Here is a 25,090-nt window from a genome sequence, read left to right as displayed (position 1 = left end):
TGGCCTGCCCCCTAAGAGCCTGGGGGCTCCTTTCCCCTAACCCAGAACTAGCTGCACGGGGGGCGGGGAAGTGGGGGTGGGGAAGGAGTGGGAGGGCAATGGTTTCCGCGAGCAGAGCGATGTTACTGAGTGAGTCCCTGAATGGGGAGTGCTGCTGTCCCCGAGCCGATTGGTACTTCTTGTCAGGAAGAAACGCCAAGAGGTGGGAGTGCCTGGGGAGGGAGGCAGGCGGTCCCTACCGCAGGCGCGGGGAGCTGCCTTTCCGCCCCTCCGCCTGCTTTCCAAGCCTGGGCTCTTAGGAGTGGCTGAAGCTGTGGAGCGCTTTTGGAGCCTGTGAATGAACCCTCCTCCTCTCCCTCCTCCTCCTTCTCTCTGAGTCTCCTCCTCGGCTCTGACGGTACAGTGATATAATGATGATGGGTGTCACAACCCGCATTTGAACTTGCAGGCGAGCTGCCCCGAGCCTTTCTGGGGAAGAACTCCAGGCGTGCGGACGCAACAACCGAGAACATTAGGTGTTGTGGACAGGAGCTGGGACCAAGATCTTCGGCCAGCCCCGTATCCTCCCGCATCTTCCAGCACCGTCCCGCACCCTCCGCACCCTTCCCTGGGCCACCACGCTTCCTATGTGACCCGCCTGGGCAACGCCGAACCCAGTCGCGCAGCGCTGCAGTGAATTTTCCCCCCAAACTGCAATAAGCCGCCTTCGAAGGTAATCACGTTTCTTTTGTTCCCCCCTTAAAAAACAAAAACAAAAAAACTTATAGAAAAACCCCGCGATCTTAGAAAAAAGAAGTACATTGCAATTGGTAGAAGGCTTTAATTAAGGCAAGGAGCTGTAAGGTGAAGTTAAGAAAATGCAGGCACTTAAAAAATGCAGGTAACTTTCAAAAGGGCTTTTGGGGAGAGGGATACAGAGGGACCTTGGTGTTGAAAAAGATTCAGACAAAAGAAACGCAGGGTGGAGTGGGGGTAAAATGACTAACGGAATTGGGGGAAGGGAGGGAATAAATTGTAGAGAAATCATAGAAAAGTGGTGGGTTCTTGAGCTGGAGAGAAGAGAAGGACCTTTGGCACTTTGATTTTTTTTTTGTTCTTAACACGCTCGAGGCAAAAGTTTGAATGGGGACTACCAAGACTTGCCACAGACAAGTCCCCAAAGCCGCCTTGGTGCAGGCCACCTGGTTTCCCAGCCCCTGGTGTGTGGTCAGTGCCTGGTGTTCCTGGAAAGCCACTCCCGGGCAGCTCCTGACAGTGCGACCCGGCGCCCAAGCAGCCTGGGACCTGCGAGGACCTGACCCCTTCAGACCGCAGGCAGTCTGGGAGGAGGTCTGGCCGGGGGAGGTGCAGGATCCCCGCCGTGTCTCTTTGACGACTTGGGGACTGTCACGGTTCTCTCCGGGCGCCCCTGGGTTCTTTTGTCCTGCGCGCGGTGCGAAGGGGCCAGCAGGCAAGGAGCAGAGGATGGGGGGTGGGGTTGTTGGAGCCCCGCGGAGGTCTGGGAGGCCCCTGGGCGGGAAAAGCCTGTGCTGAACCGGCAGGGGTGTGCAGTAATTTTTCTCACCCTGAAGAGCGAAATGGGGTCTGTCGCTCCCATCTGAACAAGCAAACCGGCACCCAGAGCGCACTGCAGACAAAGGTGGCGCGGGGACCCGCATCAGGGGCCTCTGGGTCCAGTGCTCTCGCCCAGACTACAGGAGTCCTCCGTTTCCTTACATATCCCCCACCCCCTCCTAGTTCTCCGCTCTAGTTGAGCAACTTTACTGGCAGGTCTAGCGGCAGCGGCGCGCGCGTGTGCCGGGAGCCCCGGGGGACGTCCTTGGCTGGAGCGCCCCACTGTCCTGCAGAGGCGTGGGCGTTGTAGGGCGACATCCCTGGTGCATGCGGACCGAGGGCATCCGGGTTGTCCTGGCTCGTGGTCTGTGTCACTGGGCGTGGAGCGGTCTGGGTGTTAGGCAACGGAGAGCGGGGTACAAAAATAGTGTCATAGCCTAAACTATTTGCTCTCCAATCCAACTGCGTCTCGGCAAGTCCTGCATGTCCCTGGAAGATGCTGCGGGAAGGGGGAGAAATCTACACGGTGCCTGCAGAGTTGTCCTGCCGCGCGCACACCCGCGGCAGAGTCTCTCTCGGTCGCGTTTCTCATCTTTGTGTCTCCCTCTGTCTCCATCTTCTCTGCCTCCCTTCCCCTCTCCCAGCCTCTGTTCTGTCTCTCTAGCTTCTGCGTCCCCTCCCCCACAGCTGACAAATGAATGGCTAGTGTGAAATCCCTGCCTTCCCGGTCCTCCAAGGCAGCAGGGAGGGAGGAGCGAGGGAGGCGGTGCGCTCCTTCGGATCTGCCCCCAGTTCAGCGCACAGGACTTGCAGAACCTAGATGTCTAGGAATTGGGAGTTTTGCGGCGGGTGTGGGCGCCCCCTAATGGAGAAGTCCCGCACGGGTTGAGAAAAACGAGCCCCCCAGACCTAGCGAGCAGTTTTCAGAACCTTGTGTTCAAGGATGGAAGGCCCTAGTTTCCCCTTAAGTCATTCATTTTGCACTCCACAATCTGCGGCGTACATCTAGGGGTTTGGAGGACCCTGAAAAAAGGTCTTGGTATGTGCAAAGTGCAGAGACGCCTTCTCGCGAGTCGGCTGGAACGCACGCGGCGCCCTGAGTCGAGTTCGCCGCTTAGTGGACTAAGGCACATGGCCTGGGTGGGGCCAGGTTTCAGAGGTCTCGACGCGCCACCCTGTGCGTCTTTAAGAAAGATAATGCAAATGCCGCGCTCTCAAAACCCATAACCACTTGAACCCAAGGCTAGGGCCCCGCCCCAGGATATTGCAAAAGAAGGGCTTCTAATCCAAAACTTAAACTTCCTCAACTTAAGGGCGCGCGTCAGACGCGAAAGTTGAGAGAAGGCGGGCGGCGGGAGGAAAAAAGAAAGGGAAGGAAGGGAAGTGGAAGGAAAGAGGACAGTGGAGGGGAGGGAAAGAAGAAAGGAACGGAGATGGGGCAGATGGCCTTCAAACAGCCAGGAACGGACCGGAAGGGTTCGTTTCGGGGTTTGGGTCTGAATTTCGAGACTCGTTTTAGGATACTCTTTTTTCTTTCCCAGCTGCAACAAATGTGACTGCAGAGGCGTGTCGGGATGGAAGGGTGGGAAAGAACCAGACGAGCGGAGGTAGGCCAGTCCCGCCCAAAGGGGCTGGGTCTGGGAGCCGCCCCCACTCGCTCAGCCCGGGCCAAGGGAGGACCCGCAACGGGCGCTACCCGCAGCGGCTGGGTTCGCCAGCCGCCACGTGGGTTGGAGCTTCGGCTCCCAGCCCGAGACGGGTGTGACTTCCTGGGCTCGGAGACTGCAGTACAGCCGCACAGGCGGTCTGCGCAGCCGAGGCCCCCACCCACCGAGGCCAATGAAGGCGGGGCGGGGAAGGCGGGGCCCGGCTTAGCGGAGAGAGCCCAGTGGCCTCGCCCGGAGGGCTCCGGGCCGGCTGCGTCTGGAGCTGACCCGAGTTGCATCCAGACCGCGCTAAACACTCTTATTAAAAGGCTATTGAAGGGTTTTTTTTTTTTTTTTGCTTGCTTCTTGGGAGTGGTAGGAGGGGCATAGTGCTTTTGTTTTGAGGCAGGGGAGAGGTTAAAATTTACTCCAAGCAAACTTTTTATCAGAAAAATGAGACGACTTTATATTGTATTCCATTTGTTGACTTTTTAAATACATTCACGTCAGTCTAAAGATCATTTTTAGTCAATTAACAGATTAATTTCGTTCCAGACTATCGTAAAGAGTTCGCCTGGAATGGCAAATATTGCCATTCGACAAGACTAATAGAATTTCATGGGGACAAACATGGAAGGGCTGCGAGTGTCACTGAGGTTCCTGTGCGTCAATGAGCAGCCTTAGCGGGGACCTGGCGGGGACTGGAAGCTCAGCACCTATTTAGGGAGTGGCTGAGCTGGAGACCTGGACAAGCTTGGCGCAGAGGAGACGGTGCTACTTAGAGCTGCATTTTAAGTCCTCCCATTTTGCTCTATATTGGAAGAACTGGGTTTTAAAGATCTCTTCTATCACCTTAGATTCTGTAGCTAACATCCACGTCTTTTTCTTTTTGTCTGCTGAAAGCTGTGACCTAATTGTTTTAAGTACTTCTTGACAATTTTGCCAAACCCATCCTGAAAATACATAAAGTCCTAAAACAGGATGTTGTGAGTGTGATATAAAAATAGGAAGGTACCAATGGAAGCAACAATTAGTGTTCTGAGATAGAAGCGGTTCCCAGTTTGTAACTTGGAAATGTTAAGAGCAAGTACATCAGGGAGAAGGTCTCCAAGAGTCTGACTTCTTGTTCTGGGCTCTGAGTAAAGAAATGAATTATGTTAGAATTCATTGTTATGATGTATGAAGTATGTTAGAACTGTATTGTCTGCCCGCACTAATACTGCAAAGGGTTCCAATGGATTCCAATGTGATTGAGCAATTACTTCCTCCAGCACCAAGTCCACAGTCCTTAATCTTCCTGTGAGAAGATTAGGTAGGAAGCGGGATGAGATTCAAGACAATCATTTAGGATTTATGTCAGAACTCAAAGTTTTGTTTCTTTTGGTAGATAAAAACGGAGTTGGTTTTAAATTGTATTTCCTGCTTTCAAAAAAACGAGGTTTGAAAGGAAACCCACTAGATTTACATAGGTTTACAGATGTAAGTTTCTTCTTTTTCCCTGTGTTTGCAAACTGGAGGGAGATGCCTTTGATATTCCAGAATACCTGTATCTATACACTTGTAAATTCTGGTTGGAAAGGACTGAAACAGCTAAACCAAAGGTGACGATGATTAATGTTAAAGATACTATCCATTGTTCTCTCTTTTGTTGCATTATTAGGCTTAAATACTTTGGAGTTAATGATTGGTCACTTAATTGAGTAACAGAACCTTTGAGAGCACAAAGATCAACTAACTCTGTCTCCCAATGTCTGGCAACTAAGCCCTCTTTTCCTGGTGGGATTTAAACACTTTTGTTGACGTCATTCATGGACAAACATCGGTAAACACTGTATTTAAAATGGGATATTGCCCTGTGATGGAGCAGAGCTTCTCAAGACACACGGTTCTTTTGAGGGAAAGAGTTAATGACTGTATGTAGTAAGGTATTTTTTCACCACCCACCTAGAGAAACCAGTTAGGACTGACAAACACTCATTGTTGGGAGTTACTTACTCTGGTCTGAGAAAATATACTGATTGTTACATAGGTCTGTATTTTACCAGAAAACACAAAGCATGTACTCTCCCTGATTTGGAATCAGAAAAAGGGGGATTAGAGATGAATGTCTTGGCCAAGCTCCATTTCAATTAGCGAATTTTTGCCAGTTTCCTCTTGTAGCCTAGACTTGGTAAATTACATATATATAAAGTCTCTCTCTCTTTCTGTGTATATGTGTGTGTGTGCGCGTGTGTGTGTGTGTACAGGGTTTTTAAACACTGCTAAGTTCTTACCATTGAATGTGTTAGAGGTGGTTGTATTTCAGAGGTCAGTACAAAGAATCTTTGTTTAATGTGTCAGTTCTGTTTTCTGAAACACACCTCTGGCTAGATTTACCATCTATAAAAGGATACAAATGTATATACTTTCCACATATATATACATCCTACTTCATTCTTCTAAGGATTTTAAGAGGTGTTTATGTCTGTAAAATGAGATTACATATTTTACAATAAACACATATATTGATATAATATTTTTATTATTAAATTATTGATTTGATATTACTTGAGGTATAGTGGAATGAGCACTGGACTTGGAATCAGAAAGATTGAGTTGAACTCACTAGCTGAGAAAACCAAGCAAAGACTACTTTTGGACGTTTAATGTCATAATCTATTGAATGAATATGCAATTATAAAGATCAAAAGAGTAAGTACTTTGAAAAACTATACAATAAAGGGATGATAATATATTATGTCTGTGGGATTCATATTGATCTAATTCTATAATTTTAATAATAACCACATTACCCAAGCCATGTAGTTTCTACTAAATCTATAAAATAAATCAGAGAGGGGCATATTGTTTTAAAAATTGTTCAGTTTCATTAATCAGAAGACAGATTCTAGAAATTGACTTAAATGAAGTTGGACATTCAGTGGAAAAGGAGAATTATTCAATAAATGGTTTCACGACCATTGATGGGTCCATGCAAAATAAGAATCAGTCTCTACACAAAATAAGAATCAGTCTCTACTTGATTTCTCATCGTAAAAGAAATGTAAGATGAATCAAATATGAAATGTAGGGAATAACTTTTTAAAAATGATAAAAGAAAATCATGGGATTAAAAAAAATGAGTTAGGAATAGAGAAACCTGTTCTAAGCAAAACATGAAACCCAGTGCCATTCTAGGAAATATTGATAGGTCTAAGTAAAAATTACACAAAAGCAAATAACACATTTGGAAAACATCTATGACATATGAGAGACAAAGAGCTAATAACTCTCGATGGTCCATGGACTTTTATAAATAACTTTGAAAAGTTCACATCTATCAAAATATGAGCAAAAAATTATGTACAGGTAGTGGCAGAAAGAGACATAGAATTTTAAAATTATATTAAAAATCACTCAACCTCATCTGTAATTAAATAAATAGTAATTAAAACACCAATGATATGCTACACCATTTTTTCACCAGAGGAGTAACAAAAAAAAAATTTTTTTTCTTTTCTTTTTTTTGAGATGGAGTCTCGCTCTGTTACTCAGGCTGGAGTGCAGTGGCATGATCTCAGCTCACTGCAACCTCCACTTTCCAGGTTGAAGCGATTCTCCTGTGTCGGCCTCCCTAGTAGCTGGGATTGCAGGCACCCACCACCATGCTTGGCTAATTTTCGTGTTTTTAGTAGAGTGGGGTTTCACCATGTTGGCCATGGCGGTTGATCTTGAACTCCTGACCTCAAGTGATTCACCCACCTTGGCTTCCCAAAGTGCTGGGATTATAGGCATGAGCCACTCTGCCTGGCAAAATGAAAATAAAAAAGTTTGATGCAAGTTTGTGTTGGCCAGGTTGTGGAGAAACTGGGTCTCTCATATACTATTGTATAAATGTAAATAGGTTCCTCTACTTTAAAAAATAATTTGGCAACCACATGTTTTTGATTCTTTATCAAAAATTTTTAAAAGATATAGATACTCTTTGATCCAGCAATTCCACTTCTCAACATTATTACATGGATGGATATTGGTACCAATGTCACCCAAGACAAATGGACAAGGATGTACTTTGCAGCATTGCTTCTAAGAGCAAATATCTGGGAACAGTGTAAAGGCTCATCATAGGGAACTGTTTAAATAAAAGTTGCCGTATTCCACCTAATGGAAAACTATGCAGCTGTCAAAAATAACATGGAAAAATTGTATTTGCTGATTTGGAACATTCTCCAAAATACAATGTATTTTAAGTGAAAAAATTGATAGACAAAACTGTGTATATAGTATACATCTAATTATGTAAAATGGGTGTATATTCATTCTTTTAACAAATATTTACTGAGTGTTCTAGGCGTTGTGGGTACAGGAGTGAACAAAACATCAAATGCTGCCCTGTTGGAACTTTTATGATGGTAGGTAGAGAAAGGCAATTCCCAATCACATATGCAAAATGGTGATATGTGCTAAGATGAAAATAGAGCATGGGAAAGGGAATAGAGTACAGTATGTCTTAGGTAGAGTAATGAGAAAGGAGTTCACCAGACAGAGAACAGAGGAGTGCTAAGAGGTGACAATGTGAAAAAGCTTAGCCAAGTCCAGGATCAGGAATCCAGTTTCAGGTTAGTAATAAATTCACATGATGCTATTACTTGTATGAAGTAAATTCATGAAATTTCACACCTAAATCATGTGATTTCTCTCTGCATTACAATGATTCTTTCTGTGAGAAAGAACCGAGGAGCAATATGATACCTGATACTCACTACATCCACTTTGTAACTGAGGTATCCTAGAAAGTTGGTTGTTTGGGGTCACTAGTTAGCAGAATGGTGGACAAAACCACCGTGTCTGTGTCCTTAAGTCACCCCTTGTCAGCTGAGCTTCCCCCAAATCAAGGGAGAATACTAAATATCTATTCAATAGAATCTTGGCTTTCTCTCTGAGGCTGCCCATCCCTGGTGTGTCCCTTATCCTCCCTGCAGACATTTCTCATGGATAGAAGTTCTATTGACGTTGTCTTTTATGTCTCCCAGGCAATTAAACAGCCTCAGTACCCTGTACCTGGATTGTTCAATGACTTTCTTCCCTTCTCAATGACTTCACTGGAGTAGAAGGCTAAATATAGGCATTCGCTCTCATATCTCTCAGGTCTTTCCATGCAGACAGACTTGTTATCACTAGTAGACGGTGCTTATAAGAGAGACATGGAAAAGTGGAAGAATGGAAATAGGGATTTGGAGTGGTGCTAAAAACAAAGAAAGAGGCTTCTGAAAGTTTTCCATTTAATAAAATCAAACATAGAAGACACAAGATGTAACTTAATGACCAAGGATAGGGGCGTAGCCTTGAGAAAATCAGAGAAGTGGAATGAATGCCTTGGACTCCAAGGAAGAGGGAAGGGAAATGTAGTTTGGAGGCAGCTAACATCAATAAAGCCCTCTGATATATTTACTATAGAAATAAATGATCATCTTTTAATGCAAGGGTTGCAAACTTGGGTGACTGCAGGGGCGAGGCATGGAGTGGAAATGGGTAAGAGACTAAGTGGGGGCGGTAATGGCCGTGAGCACACAGACTCAAGGGGAGAGACTGCTGCTTGGTTAATGCTCATGATCAGCCAGCTGAAATATAGACTTAGTGTTGCTAGACCTTCTGATTTTTTGAAAGAAGTTAGAGATCTGATATTTAGTGTAAATAGTCTAATTTTTAAATTGAGTAACTCATTCAAACATATTTATGCAACTTTTTCAAATGTATTTAGAGCATGTCTGATCTCTTCCTTGTATTCTTACCTAGTCTTAGGGGTAATCTTAGGGAAAGTGATATGTATACTTGTTATACCTATATAGATGGAGGACCATTCTCCTCTCCCCAACAAAAGACACTTTTATAAGGATTGAGTGTGGCACAAAGAGTTTGTTTTTAGTATTTAAATTGAGTAGGAAACTCAAATGCAGAAGATCCTTTCCTGGGTCACACTTTTGGTTTTTTTAATATGAGATTTGACTCTCTAGATATTGGCAAACATCATATTATTGGGTCATGGTAAATCTTCAAGTGGACTGATTCAAAAGCATTCAAAAGTATTTCGGGTGTTAAGGAATTGTTGGCACTGAGTTTCAAAGGTGTTTCTGCATAAGAAATAGAGACACTGATCATGTATTTGATTTACAAACATTCCTCAAGGATCTACTCTGAACCTGACACTGAAGAAATATTGTGGGAATTATTAAGTTGAATGAGGGACTAGCTCTGCCTTCCAGAAGCCTACTGTTCTACAGAGGAGATTAGACCTGTTTACAGATAACAATTTGAAGTACATAGCAATAAGTTATAGGATGATTTATTCCAAGCATAAAGTGTATAGTGCTACTATAGTGGTAACCTAGGTATAATTTTCAAATGTAAGAGCCCCAAATACTATTCTTTGTACTCTTAGTGATATGAAACTATGTTAGAACATCTGCAGAAAGTCTGAATTAGTAATTTTAATAATAAATATTGCGTACTGATATATTGTATATCACTGAGATTTATTTTATATACATTATTCTATCAATTCCTGTGATCACTTTAATAAGTACTAATTTTCACAACTAAGTAGCTACAGAAAATGAGGTTTAGAAAGATATAGTATTTTACCTAAAGTCACACAATATAAGTAGAGAATGCAGAACTTGCATTCTGGGCTATTTGACAGTGGATCCCAAACTTTTAAAATTAGGCTTATAAAGATTTCCTGGAAAAAAAGAAAAATAAAAAATAGAGAACAAATTTTCCTGAAGGAAAGTAGGACATTATTATTTATAAGGATAATTAAAGAAAGAGTTCTTATTTGGATTCAGCTAATACTCATGGAATGCATTTTCTTTAGCACCTTTTTATGATAAAATACAATCTTTTACTTTGGCTGTGCAATTGATACCTTTATTTTTCCTTGAAATATTGTAATAGCATAGACATGTGGTGTATACTTCCCGCTTGCTGTGCTGTCTTATAAGAAATCCAGAAACGTAGAAGCATTATGGCATTTCCCAGTTAGTGTTTAACAAAATCCATTACTAGATCCTAGTGATTATATGATAAATAACAAACTTAATTAGCAGGGTTAATTTAAGATTATCGACCATATGTTTTTCATTGTGAATTATCAGTTGGTCTATAGATGGAAAATATAGGATGTATAATGTATTAGCTTAAAAAAAGCTCTTCAGGAAATATCTAGAATTATATAATTTTAAAATTTTGTTTTGAAAAGGTCTAATTTTCATTTCAAAATATATGAAGAAATCAAATGCAGAAAAATATTAAGAAAACAGGTCTTAATTTATTAAATACTGTACAAATCCAAGCCCAATTTATGTTCAAGTGTTCAAGATCAGTTTTGTAATTTATGACTAATTCAGCATTTGCTTGTTTTCAATCTAGGTTTGCTAAATAATATAGAATTTATTTTCCAAGGAAGTTATTCAGAGTCCCAACTAAAAAAATATATATCAGTTAGGATGCTTTCAGCTGTAAGGAACAAAAAGTCACGATTTTATTGGGTTTAAACAATAATGACATTTATAATCTCATATAAAAATGAAGTTCAAAGGCATGGTCCACTCTGGGTCTAATCCTTAAGGACTTACGCCTCGCCTTTGCTGATTCTTTCTCAGCTTCATTTCCAGAGGTATCTCACTTACTTATGGATGCAAAATCCCTACAACAGTTCCAGCAGAAATATTCCAGCATGATAATGTCCAGGGAAGAAAACTGACCACCTCTTCCTTTGTTCTCTTCTCAGGATGAATCTATCTTTCCCAGGGGCCCTTCCCTGGAGGAAGAGATCCCCTCACATCTCACTGGCCAAAACTATATTATAAACTGTTCCAAATCCAATCATCGGAAAAGGGAATGGGACCTCTGTAACTGCCTTAGGATATCAGGATCATCCCTTGGGCTGGGGTTTGACCCAGGTCCTCCGAAGTATATGGCTGAGGGTAGGCACTAGAATGGAACCAGAGTTGTGTTAGAAAGGAGAAACACATGGCTATTATAGAATAGTTCTAAATGTTACCAAGGAGGGCACAACTGTGGAGACCAAATAATCTTTTGCCATTCTTCTGAAGTTGGCACTTTGATTTCTAGATGGTTCCCCAACACTGGTACTTATCCTCCTCATAATTATAGCTGCCTTGAAATTTGAGCTCGAAGGGAACACTCTGAGACCCAGATTGTTAAATGTCTTTTCCAAAGTCATGCAATAAATTAAATGGCAAAGCCAGGGCAGTTTCTTGACTCAGTACAGGGTATTTTCTTTCATTCTTTACTCTTGAGACTTTAGAACTGTTGGTACCACTTTAAAATTCATGGCAAGAACTGGTCACTTTTGTAATTAACACCTCCTTATAATACATTTATTTTGTTTGTTTAGCCAGCTAGAAACTACATGGAGTCTGTGCTTTAAAAAGTCTGTGCTGAAGTCCTTATTCTCTGTTTTGGTATTATGTGCATGAACCACCAATTGGTTTCTTCTCACCTTACACTTGATGAAGATGTCTTTCATTCAACATCTCTCTCTATTGCTCCCCATCTTCTCTTGCTCCATTTATGATCAGCTTTCTGTTTCTAAATAGACTTTGTGATCACCCATTTCTCTTTGTGCCAGCTCCTAGCCACTAGTTACTTGAGCTGTGGTCTCTATTGTTCTTCCTACAGCCTACCCACTTGTGGTTGTCACACACACATCCACACTGTTATATGTTCCCAAACTGTATTCTGGAATGATTTTGGCAATGGCTGCATTGGATGAGATTCAAATTAATAAAGCATTGAGATAACTTCTGCTATTACAAGTTTCCTCCTGTTTTTGTAGTCCAAGAGGAGCTACTTCTTCTACTCTTATTACTTAATACTTAATACTACCGTTATTACATACAATGCACAAAAAGCGTGTGATTTATGACCTGCTCTAAACCTGAATGCTGGTAATTTACTTTGTGTTTTTCTTAATTTATAGGCCAAGATGTTGATAAATATAAACAGCATCTTATGGATGTGTTCAACCTTAATAGCAACCCATGCACTACATAAAGGTGAGTGTGCTAACAACTTCTTTGGTGTTAATTGAAATAAAAATGTAAGTGCTGGAGGACGAAATGGCAATGTGGAGTCACTGGAATAAAAGATTGATTTTTAAAATCTATTAAGTGCTGAAAACTATTAGTTAAAATATTATTGGACTAAAAACATTAGTTTTAAATAAATAAGTCAAAACAAAATAATAAATAGGATGCTAATGATGCAAGTGAGCTTTCAGTAACTTCCCTGATTACTTTTAGGCTTTGCAAAAAACCTCGTATATGGTATTGGGCATATTTTAAAATTCTAACACTATTTATCAAAAACTTTCCTATGCAAAAAAAGAAACACTATTAAACACCCAGCGGGCTAGAATTTGAAAAGAATTGAGAAGATAAAGAGAAAGCTGACAGCCATGTTTTTGCCCTTACTTCCCTTAATTTTCTGTTTTAAAAAAGCAGTTGGATATGCTTATGCCCTAGTTTTTTAATTTGAAATTTTATATTCTTCCAATGAGGGTTCTACAATTCCAAGTTTATTATTTAATATATTCAAGGTGATATATCAAGGAATTTGAAGAAAGATACTATCCAAGAGTTTCACTCATCTGCTTCTGTCTGTCTAATGTACCTCTCCAGACTCAGATTCCATTTCCTCCTCACACGTATGTGTCAGACTCATCTTTTATGGTTCTCTAGATGAATTCCTTTTGCAAAAGTTTAAGTATCACTCTATCTATCATCCATCTTTTTATTTACCCATCCATCCATCCATCCATCATCTATGTATTCATCCATCCATACCTCCAGCCATCCATTCATCTGTCCAAAATCTTTCCATCTGTTCACTTATCAACATCTATCCATTCATCCATCCATCCACCCATCCATCCATCCATCCATCCATCCCTCCATTCATCCATCCATCTATTTCTCCCACTCACCCATTCATTTGTTCACCCATTGATGATATTTTTTGAATACGTTCTTTGTGCCAGATATTATTCTGGGTATCCAGGAATATACCCATGAAGGACTCAAAATTGACATATCTTTCATTAAACTTATTTCTCTAGTTATAGGAGACCAGCAATAAACAAGTAAACAAACAATCCAGGTACTTTCAAATTGATGAACATAAAACAGAGTGACATCATAGAGAGTGGCCTGAGTTGGAGAAAGTTGATAAGACCTCCTTGAGAAAGTGACACTTAAAGTGAGATGAGAATGATGATGAGGAACCAGCCAGCCAAGACCTGTCTGTAAATTAGGAAGAAACATAGTGTGTTTGAATAGCAGAAATGTCACTATAGTTGAAGAGCAGTGATCAAGGGGAAAGTAGGAGACATGAACAGAGAGATTAGCAGAAAACAGCTCATCTAAATAATAATAACACCCAACACTTGAATAGAACTCCCTATGATCCAGGAACTGTTTTAAGTGCTTAACATTAACTCACTGAAACATCCACACCCATGTGTTCTATTGAGGAAACTGTGATACCAAGAGAGACTAAGCAGCTTGCTCGAAAGCCCATACCCAGTAAGAAGCAAATCTTGGAGATGAACCAGTTCATGGGAGTGTGTGCTCTTTACCACCATGTTATACTTCTTATCTATATGGAACATTGTAGAGTTTAAAAAAGTCTAGATTTTCTACTCAGGAGGCTGAAGCAGGAGAATCACTTGAACCCGGGAGGCAGAGGTTGCAGTAAGCCGAGATCGCATCATTTCTCTCTAGCCTGGGCAACAAGAGCTAAACTCCGTGTCAAAAAAAAAAAAAAAGTCTAGATTTTATTCCAAGTGCAGTAGGAAGCATTGAAGGGTTTCAGCAAAGAAAGATGTGAGTTGATGAATGTTTTACAAATTCTCTTTTTGATAATCTATGCAGAAATGATTGTAGCAGAGCAAGAGTAGCAGCAGAGATATCATTTAGGAGGTTATTGTGGTAGCCTGTGCATGACATGGGGGGAGGGGGGTAGTTTAGATCATGTAGCAGTAGAGATGAAGAGAAGTGAATTGGATATGTGGAGATGGAGGAGTCAGACCCACTGATGGATTGGATGAGGTGTGTAGTGAGGGCATGAGAGGAGTCAAGGACAAATTGACTCCTGGTTGGCTCTCTTTCCCCTTTTCGCCTCCGGATTCCCGTTTCTAACCAATTTAAAAGCTCCTCCTTGGCTGGGTGCAGTGGATCATGCCTATAATCCCAACACTGTGGGAAGCCAAGGTCGGAAGAGAGATTGAGCCCAGGAGTTCAAGAGCAGTTTGGGCAACACAGTGAGACCCCATCTCTACAAAAATTTAAAAAAATTAGCCGAGCATGATGGCTTGGACCTATAATTCCAGCTACTGGGAAGGCTGAGGCAGGAGAATTGTTGATCACAGGAGGTCGAGGCTGCAGTGAGTCCTGATCGCACCACTGCACTCCAGCCTGGGCGTCAAACCGAGACCCTATTTCAATAACTAGTAAATAAATAAATAAATAAATAAATAAATAAATAAATTCCTCCTCCATGTTCCCCTTGTCTCCTGTGCTGTTACAGGTATAATAACATCTACCATGCTCTTGGGATAAGTAATTGCTTTTCTTCCCAAGTAGACTACTGTAAGCTGCAAAAAGGCCTTTAATCTTCTAGCAGAGTGCCTGACACACTGACAGCACTTAGTCATTTTGTGTGTTGACAAAATGAGTGAATAAATAAATAAATGCCACAGTGGATCACCCGGATAGTGTTTAGAGTCTAGGCTCCACCAACTGGATCATGAAGACACACTAATCAGATGGTGAAGCCTAAGAGTTGTCTTCCTCAAAGTTTTTGGGAGGTGAAGGTGAAGGTCACAGAGAGGAAAGGACAACAGCAACCAGTGAAGATGGAGAAAAGGATATGAAAAGAGGAGTGGCATTTGGATGGGCAATATTGGAGGGAATTTACAGGGAAAGTAGTAGGTGACCATCCCTCGGCGGAAATTTAGACTTTCCACTTAAAGAAAGAACTCACGCAACGAAAAACAACTTGTGGTGTAGCTCCTTTACAGTGTTTACAAAAATAATTTTGATAGCCAACAACATTGAGTAATTTCTGCATGTCTGTACCTATTCTTTGTAAATCCATGATCACTATTATTAGATGTAATTAGTTGGGGACTAATTTCAGGAGAATTTTTTTATATGAGAGGTGAAAGTTGCAAATATACGATCCATGTAAAACAGATATTCTGGATTTATAGTGGAAAACACAGTAGTAACCGGTTGTTGAGTCAAGACAAGTACTTTCATCTTAAGGTTTTTTCTGTTTATCCCAGTCACTGACGAGGTCCATGACTAACATAAATGAACACCTTGTCTATTGTTATGGGCTTTATTTTAACCCAGGAAGAACCATTTCCTTTAACAATACACATTATATTATCTTATAAACTGTCCTAATCTTTGATTATCTACCACTGGCCTAGTTATTTTGATGTTCCCCTTATAGTAGGAAACAGTCATGCACAGTCATGAATAAGTGAATGAATTAGATAGTGATATTTGTCACTTGAAAGGGTGATAAATTCCCATATTCTCAATCTGACATTTATTTGGCCAAGATCTGTGGGTGTGTGTTTGCTCAAACTGTGCAGATGGAATTTACATCATCTTTACTCTGAGGAATCTACTGACAGAGAATGAGGAGTATTTGCTTATTCATTATTTAGTGATTTCTCCCTTACTGTACTCATTTGGACCACAAACCATCGGTAACAGCCAACATTTTGTTAGGATTCATTTTTATTACTTGAATTGTCAGCGTTTCAGACAAATTCCTGCAGGTAGCAGATTTCTTTTAAACATGCATACTCTGTAAACATTATACTCTGAACTACTGAATTTCTTTCTTAAAATATTTAGATTTAGTGAATTTCATTTTTGTGACCCAGTGCATTAAGACCGGAGATTTAATACACAAAAGATTTGACCACACAGCTTTTTGTTAATCTTGTTAAGATTGTATGCACATGAGTATATTATTTATATCCAACCAAAGCTTTTAATTTTCTTATGTATATAAACATCTAGAACAATAAACAGCCCTTGGGAAATTGCTTTTTAACACTATTTTGTTCCAACATACCTTTTCTTTACAGCACAGTTGTTTAGCAATACTCTGTGTTTCAGAAACCACCCTATTGGATAGATTGGGTTGAGTCTTATGTCTGCCCCTGTATACTTAAAATAGTGAAGATAAATATAATTTGGTAAGAAATATTGAAGAATTGGAAGACATTTATTTTAAACAAATTTTAAAGGACACAATAAAGAGTTTCAAAATTCGTACCAGAATTGAAGTTGATGATAAAGCTGTTTATTTTTCCATTTAAAAATAGTACTTTATTTGTGGCAAAGTTAGTCATCTAAATAATTCTTCAGGAAGGAATATGAGATTTCCTAGAACATATGATGAATATAAATTTGGGGATTTTTAGAGCACAAAATTCTCACCCTTTCTCTTCTCAGAACCATATCTTTGTGTTATCATCATCTCCCTAATCAGGTCCAAATTAAAGGAATATGAAATAGGTAGAAGGTACTTTCAGAGAGTCCTCTGTGAACCTTATGGATTTATTAAAAAGATCATGAAATTACTAAAAGATTTCAGTTCAGATAGTAATTAAATACTTATAGAAATAGGATGCATCTAGACTTTGAAAAGGAACTGAAATGAACACTTCTTTTGCTTAATTTAGGGGCAGAGGAAGCACACCAGAGCTAAAAGATTCCTTGATTAGGTGTCAGGAGACATGTGTTCTGACTCAGGTCTCTCAGCAGCCATCTGGGAGCTTATCCTTCCTCTCAGTGGAGCATCCTTAGTAAGGAATTGGACCAGTTTTACTTTACAGTTGAGCTAAGTTAGAAAATTTACTTTGTAAGCCAAGGAGGCCATTAAAAGTGGAATTATTCCCTTGTAATTATATTCCAAAATGATAACAGTCTTAGCAATATTTCAAAGGATAATTTACTACAGCTAATAGCACACTTCATTTTGTTTTTATTTAATTTCATTAAGTGCTTAAGTCTGTTTTGGATAAGCTATATGTAGATTAATAAAGTAATAAATGCATGATGACAATGGTTATTATACAACTGAAATAAATTAATGATTTATATTGTAAGTACATTAAATACGATACTATATTAATTATTTTGGATTTATTTGCATCACATGAAATATTTTATAGGCCAATCTTTTTTTAGGTTAAAATTTTAATCTTTAGCAACAGAATTTTTTTTTCTTAAAGGGTATAATATCTCCATAGTATCTTCTTGCAATTTTCAAAATGCTTTTCTCCAACTGTGTTTACATTGAGAATCCACAGTGTTTACATCAAGAGTGATATCATTTCCAGTGCATGCCCATGTTGAGATGTATGTTTCCAATATGTTTGACCACTAGCAGAGTGTTAGATATACATCATTTCATTGGTTAAAAATCATTATTTCATTTCACCTAGAGGCTACTATTAACTTGTTGACCATATTTTCATGAAGTGAGCATTGTTTGTGCATTATCAACAACTTCCATTATTACTAACATATTGTCTAGCTTAATTAATAGAGGCTGGAAGATGGAGAGGAGAGTGGGAGAGAAAGGGATGGATTACTCTAAGAGTGAAAGAATGTTTATTTTGCATGTAATGGTGTTAAACTGTAGTCAATCTATTCTTTATCATTAACAGTTTAAGAGTTTAAACAGAAGGACATTCTGCAGATAAATATTTTAGGAGGGTTAGGTGAACAGAAACCAACCTTTCCCCACTCTATAATTGAAGGTAATATCTCACTGCAAAGTGATGGTAGCTGGATTTGTTATAATTATGAAAGCCTTTGGTTCCAACACAGGACCAAAGAGCATCCTTCAAATGTTAGACTTTCCCTCGTTCCAGTCCTATGAAGCACTTTTTATTTTCACTTCATCTTTGAATTTTGTTTTCATTTCCTCTAAGGTAATGTGGCAGTTATCGTAACAAACATTTTTTGTCTTTTGACCTGTAGACATAATTTTCATCTTTCAGCTGCTCTTCTTAATGTTGGTTCAGTCCTTTAAACCTGCCCTATGGATTCTAGTCTGCCCTTCTTTGCCCTTAATTGCTTGACCTCTTATGCTTGCCTTATTTTATTGCTTATTTTGTTCATGTTAAACACTAAGTTAAAAATATTTTAAAATGAATGATGCGACATACATAGAAATGAACATTATTAATCCCTGTTGTTGTAAAACATCAATGAAATTGTATGCTGTTCTCTTTATATAAAGTCATTCTAATTATTTCACATGTTGAAGATGTAACCAAACTGTTATAAGGGTTGCTTATTCATTCACATATTGAATAGATTCAGTTTGGGTATTTTAAGATTGTTAATTTGGTATTTTCTCTTTCCTCTAGTCAAAGTGGGAAAAAGCCCACCTGTGAGGGGCTCCCTCTCTGGAAAAGTCAGCCTACCTTGTCATTTTTCAACCATGCCTACTTTGCCACCCAGTTACAACACCAGTGAATTTCTCCGCATCAAATGGTCTAAGATTGAAGTGGACAAAAATGGAAAAGATTTGAAAGAGACTACTGTCCTTGTGGCCCAAAATGGAAATATCAAGATTGGTCAGGACTACAAAGGGAGAGTGTCTGTGCCCACACATCCCGAGGCCGTGGGCGATGCCTCCCTCACCGTGGTCAAGCTGCTGGCAAGTGATGCGGGCCTCTACCGCTGTGACGTCATGTATGGGATTGATGACACGCAAGACACGGTGTCACTGGCTGTGGATGGTAAGGCTTTTAGTATCCGCAAGAAGGTAGTATAACATGACACCTGGTTCAGAAGCATTGTGAAATAGCACTCAGAAGTAACTGTTGTTTGGGGTTTGGATGAGCGGAAAAACACCCATCAATTCAGTAGCCCATATCTTTCACCAAAAATGAACTGGTATTCATTCAAAGGTCAAGGCAGGTGCATTTTTGGCAACCGCTTCATTGATTCCATGAAGGAAAGTATTGTGTACTGAAAATAACGAATACCTCAAGGCATGACACATAATTTAATAATCATTACTTCAGTGTTGAGTCTTATCAGTGATTCTTTTTCAAGACTCTAAAGGCAAATCTACATTTTAAAAATTATTACATATGTGTGTATGCACATGTACATACATATACACACATACATATACATATATACATGAAAACCCTTTCCCCCTTTTTTCTCTCTTAATATGATCATTAAACTATTTGAGTTTGCTTTTAAGAAATTCTATCTTAACTTACACTGAAGAAATAAGGTATTTAATAAAAACCCTGGTACATATCAGAGTCTTAAAAAGGCCAAGACTTAATAAATATTTGAACTTGATCAAACAGAAATTTAGTATATTTTTTAAGATTAATATCCTAGTTGTTATCCATTAAGTATTGCAGTGAGACATTTTAGTTTCACCCTCTTTTCAGGGGTGGTTTATATGTCATTTGAATTTAAGTTGGGAGACAAAGCAAAGAAAAATTGCTTTAATTGGGTACACACATAATGCGGTAGCTCTTGGAAGCGTAATATTTTGGCAAGTTATTAAGCAAAATTCTAATACCCAGACATGATGGAACAGATTTTCTTCCAATCCTCCATTTCCCTATAAAATATTTACCTTTCAGAAATATATACAAAGGGTTTTATTAAAAGTCTTTCTTGTGTAGCCAAAAGGAAATACTTTGAATTTCAGATGCAACACATTAACTTTATAAATACCCTTTTATATTCAAATTCTATTGCTTCCTTCTATAAATCTATTTTTATGTTGTCTAGGCATCCACTAAGTATCCTGGGTTCTTCTAACCTTTTTATCATTTATTTTCGTTAGCCTCACTACTGTGATTTCTCTCTCTCTCACTCTTCTGTTTACATATCACTTTTTAAAATCCCCAAAGGAGTTTAACAACTTCTTACAATTTTTCATCATTAAAGAATTAGCAATGGATTTGCCCCTTGCCCCTCTGAAACAATGAAAATCCTCCACTTAATCTCCTTAGCTCCATGGGGTCTTCAAATTATTCCAGCAACTGCAGATACTTATACAGATTGAAGTTCCCTGCCTTGGTCGAGGAGGCCTCTTTGTGCCCCTTTACTGCCAATCTTCAGTGCACATGGAAGATTTTTAATTACCAAGAAGATGATTTGAAGCTTTGATCAACATTAAACTAATCTAAATCTATTCAAATTCTTGCTTAAGCCTTAGAGATCATTTTAAGCTATCTCTTATATTCACCAGATAGCACCATATGTATTTCCTGGCAATTTTAGAGAGGTTCTGTGAAGGTACAAATTGTCATTTGATTATTATTATTATTATTATTTATTTTTTGGCAAAATCTCCTATTTGAGTCATAAAATATCAGAAATGAGAAAATGAATGCTAGTTGTCATTGCATCTACTTAGTGCCTGTGCAGGTCTTTTTGTGTTGGCACTGATCTGAGGTACTTATCTATGAGATGGGTAGTCTTTTCCCCTGTAGTTATATTACTGTAGTAATATAACTTGGAAGACAGAGACGATCTGATGACAGAAGGATGAACACGTGGGAGACAGTCTTATAGCTAGAAGTCAGGCTGCAGAAGATAAACTGTTGTCAATCCCAGGAAATTACTAGGGATAAGAAGAGCGGCATGTATCTTGGAAACCACAGTTTATTCCAAATAACAACAACAAAAAGTGTTCTTAAGTGGGAGGACTCTTAATAAAATCTCATTCATAAGACCTAGTTGCCTCAGTTTCTATTTTTCAGTGACTTCTCTGGCACATTAGTTCAATCCACTTTGATGTCTTGCAGAAATGAGTCATCATATTTACTCCAGCTAAAAATGGAGAGACTCTTGTTGACATGGGAAGAGAGGATCCAGAGCTCCACCCCCTTGCTTGCTCTATCCTCATCCCTTTGAAAATTTCTTGAGCCTTGGAGCACAATTCAGAACCACTAGTTTATACAACCCCTAACATACAACAAAGTGGAATTTGAGGCAAGTATCAGGAGCTTCTACTAGGAAGAATTTGATAATTTATTTCAGGCTTTCTTTGGATGAAAATTATACATGTTATCTGTCATAGCAGAGACGCTACATTATGCTGGTCAGGTAAAGAATATGATAAACATTTGAATGATACATGGTGGTCTACTCAACATTTGAAAATCCTTTACCTAATTTGACCTTCACACCAATCAAGTAACATACATATTTTTAGTTCCACCTTATGGGTCAGGAAATTAAAGCTCAGAGAAACTGACTTGTATAAAAGTAAGGAGCCAATTAGGGATTGGAACAAGTCTTCTCACTCATAAATAGTCCAGTGTCTTTCCCACTCTGGTACATTGTCTCTGAAGGTAAATATCTCAGTGTTTTATATTTGGAGGAAGTGGTGTTAGTGAATATTTTTATGAGACAGGTGAGTGTTTCATGCATAAACATTGGGTTGACCCTGGATAAAGTCCTGAAGTAAAAGTTGATCCTGTGGTCCCTTTAGGTCTTTGTATCTTCTGCAGAATCTACTCCCTTTAGGTATCTGGTGTTCCCATGATAGACTGAATACTACCTGCAATCAGGACAACTGTTGGGATTCAGTGACTTAAATCTCTTTCTTGGATCTAGGAGATCTGCTAGGAAATGTTCTGATGGAGCAGAATGGGATGTCTAGATGAATGGCATGTTTGGAGTCCCTCAAATCAACATGATTTTGCATAATGCTGCATAAAGTAAAAGTAAATGATTATTATGATATCACTGTGTATCCAACTAAGTTGATACATTACTCCAATGAGAAATTTTGCACAGTGCAGTGGGAGATTTGAACAGGCTGGCAATTGTTTGCTGTTGTCTTTGCAGGGGTTGTGTTTCACTACAGGGCGTCAACCAGCAGGTACACACTGAATTTTGAGGCTGCTCAGAAGGCTTGTTTGGACATTGGGGCGGTCATAGCAACTCCAGAGCAGCTCTTTGCCGCCTATGAAGATGGATTTGAGCAGTGTGACGCAGGCTGGCTGGCTGATCAGACTGTCAGGTAAGAGGTCTGGGGGCCACAGGCCTTCATTATTAACTTGAGAGTGAGAAGAAAGTGCCACTAACTAGCCATTTATTTCCCCAGATATCCCATCCGGGCTCCCCGAGTAGGCTGTTATGGAGATATGATGGGAAAGGCAGGAGTCAGGACCTATGGATTCCGTTCTCCCCAGGAAACTTACGATGTGTACTGTTATGTGGATCATCTGGATGGTAAGATGTTTGAGCTTCTGTATCTTTGTATGAACTGAGAAAATTGAGGGAAGACCAGAAGTGCATTGGAATAGAGCAATTCTTCGTGCTTGTTTGGATTCCAAATGGTGGCATTTTGTTTATACGACTGTATGATTTTGTGGTAAAATAAGCCGAAATTAAAGTGGAAATGGAAGGAGGAGTGTGTAAATGGTTATGCAGGTTAGAAATGTCTTCAGTTAATGGCAGGTTTTCTTACAGTCATGCTGCTCTTGGACTGTTTCCAATACACTTTTAGAGCATTGAGAATAGAAAGCTGTAAGGGTGGTACCTATTCTGGTGAGAGCATAAGATAAAAATCATGTGAAGACAATCCACGGTGAATCCAAGTACTGATAAACACCCCAGAGCTAACTAAATAACTCTGTAAACTAGCCCAGCAGGAATTTTCAAGTTTCACTTCCTGTTTATTTTGTTACACTAATATTCAGAGCAATCCTTCCTTCATTCAACCAATCAATATATTAAACCAGTTAACACATAAAAAATCACCTACTGTGATTTTTATAGGTACTCTGCTAGTTGTTAGAGATGTGAAGTCAGTTAAGATATAGCCCTTCCTTCTAAGTTGCTTACAGTCTGATTTTGGCACTGTCATTTCTCCGTTGCCTGAGTTAGATTCTTAAAGAGAAATTTGAGTTCAATAGTGCTGACATCTAAAGAGCATGGTGCAGCTTTATTATAAAGGTGCAGGGGGGCGGGCATAGTGGCTCACGCCTGTAATCCCAGCACTTTGGGAGGGCTAGATGGGAAGACAGCTTGAGTTCAGGAGTTTGAGACCAGCCTGGGTAACATGGTGAAACCATGTCACTACAAAATACCAAAACTTAGCTAGGTGTGGTGGCATGTGCCTGTAGTCACAGTTACTCAGGGAGTGGAAGAAGTGGGTGGGGGACAGGGGGGCTGAGGTGGGAGGCTTACTTGAGCCAGGAGATAGAGGCTGTAGAGAGCCGAGATTGCGCCACTGCATTCCAGCGTGGGTGACAGAGCGAGACCTTGTCTCAACAAATACATAAATAAATAAAATAAAGGCACATGGAATAGAAGTTTCTACAACTTTTTATTTTCATTTGTATTAACAGCTATTATTAGAATCCTAAAGGTATAGATAATAGTGTTAAATTAAATTATACTTTTAATTTTGACTAGGTGCACATAAAAAGAATGATCTGAATTTTCTTATGTTTAAAATGAGGAGGCTGGACTAGATAATTTCTATGGTCTCTTTCAACCTTAAATTTCTGTGATTCCCTGATTCTGTGACTTGAATAAGCAACCTTAGAGCCTGAAAGCTAGAATATAAGCAGCTGATATTTTCCTAATGTCTTGACTAAATTTGCATCAGAAGGCCTACTTTCAAAAAGGGTGCTTAGGTGTGGTTCTCTAGAATCTTAGCATTCTTATTTTCACTATCACTGAAGATTGCCAGATGTATTTTCTAAACCAAAAGTGCAGATGTGAGCAAATTTTATTTTTGTATATAGGAAAAGGGAAAACATAACATCCAAGCTATGGTTGAAATATATAAAACTAGAGCTTTTCTCTTGCGTTTATTTTAATTGACTTAAAAAATATAATAGAAGATTGTTGGTAGGAGAATCTGATTAAATAATCTAGGAAATAAATTGGGTTGCTGCTATTTTGGTAAGGTGGGAATTTGTATCACTGTTGTTTTAACTTAGTGTAATATCTGCAAGGGTGATAGTTATAAACAATATCTGAAATGCTAGTAATACTAGAAATGATCCTGAGGTAGCTTTTGCAAAAGTATATGTAAGATCTAATTAGCCTAAAAGCTCTTTACCAAATATTATTTAAATGGTGGGCTTTCATGGCCTGATTCAAATATGAATAAGCATCCCAAGCCAGATCCCTTGGTGGCAAGACAGGCTTATGTACCCAGGAAGCCACCAGCCAGAGAGCTCTAGAGAACCCCCGTGTGTTTGTTTTTCAGTTTGCTCTGATAGAGGTACTATCAGCTCTTAGCTCTCTAAGGCTATGGACTGCCCAAATTCAAAATTATTTTTTCAAGCCCAGAGAGGGATTTTATAGAAGTCCCAGAAATTTCAGGGCCTCTGCAAGTATTGTTTGAAGAACTTTTGACAAGTCTTGGTGGTGGGAGTCCTTCCAGGGATTTCCTAGTCACACTGTCTTCATTGAATAATGGCTCCCCACAATCTGCTCATAGTATCATAACCAGTGTTCAGGAACTGGACTCTGTCAGAAGAGGAGCTCTGAGGATGAATGTATATCTCCCATGATGAAGGACTTACTAGTCTTATAGACGTCTTCTCCCAGTTCCATAAACACAGTCACTTCTAAGGAAGCCAGTTTATGTCCCAATGTAACCAAACTGTAGTTTATAAAGTTATTTTGGATAAATCTACATATTTGGTAACTGAAAACTTGTAATGTGGAATATAGCATAACTTTACTTAGGGTCTTTATACCAAATCAACAGAATTTTAATCTTTTTGTTTTAATATGTAAAACTTGGAAGAGAAATATAAAAGAGTCAGTTCAAAT

At 39.6% G+C, this 25,090-nt stretch overlaps 1 protein-coding gene across 2 annotated transcripts in view; it reads left to right on the top strand.

Annotated features, from left to right (window-relative positions):
* The first annotated feature begins 322 nt into the window (after positions 1-322).
* VCAN (versican) overlaps positions 323-25,090 on the top strand; it is a 110,939-nt gene continuing 86,171 nt past the window's right edge. For both annotated transcript variants that reach the window (XM_007977402.3, XM_007977392.3), the window contains exons 1-5: positions 323-712; positions 12,184-12,259; positions 18,670-19,044; positions 22,139-22,313; positions 22,398-22,525. In XM_007977402.3, coding sequence (XP_007975593.3) covers positions 12,190-12,259; positions 18,670-19,044; positions 22,139-22,313; positions 22,398-22,525 — 748 coding nt within the window. In that variant the 5' untranslated portion in view covers positions 323-712; positions 12,184-12,189. The remainder of the gene's footprint in view (positions 713-12,183; positions 12,260-18,669; positions 19,045-22,138; positions 22,314-22,397; positions 22,526-25,090) is intronic.

This window comes from Chlorocebus sabaeus, chromosome 4, assembly GCF_047675955.1.
Source record: "Chlorocebus sabaeus isolate Y175 chromosome 4, mChlSab1.0.hap1, whole genome shotgun sequence".
Taxonomy (NCBI): domain Eukaryota; kingdom Metazoa; phylum Chordata; class Mammalia; order Primates; family Cercopithecidae; genus Chlorocebus; species Chlorocebus sabaeus.
This window is presented reverse-complemented; position numbering and strand designations above follow the sequence as displayed.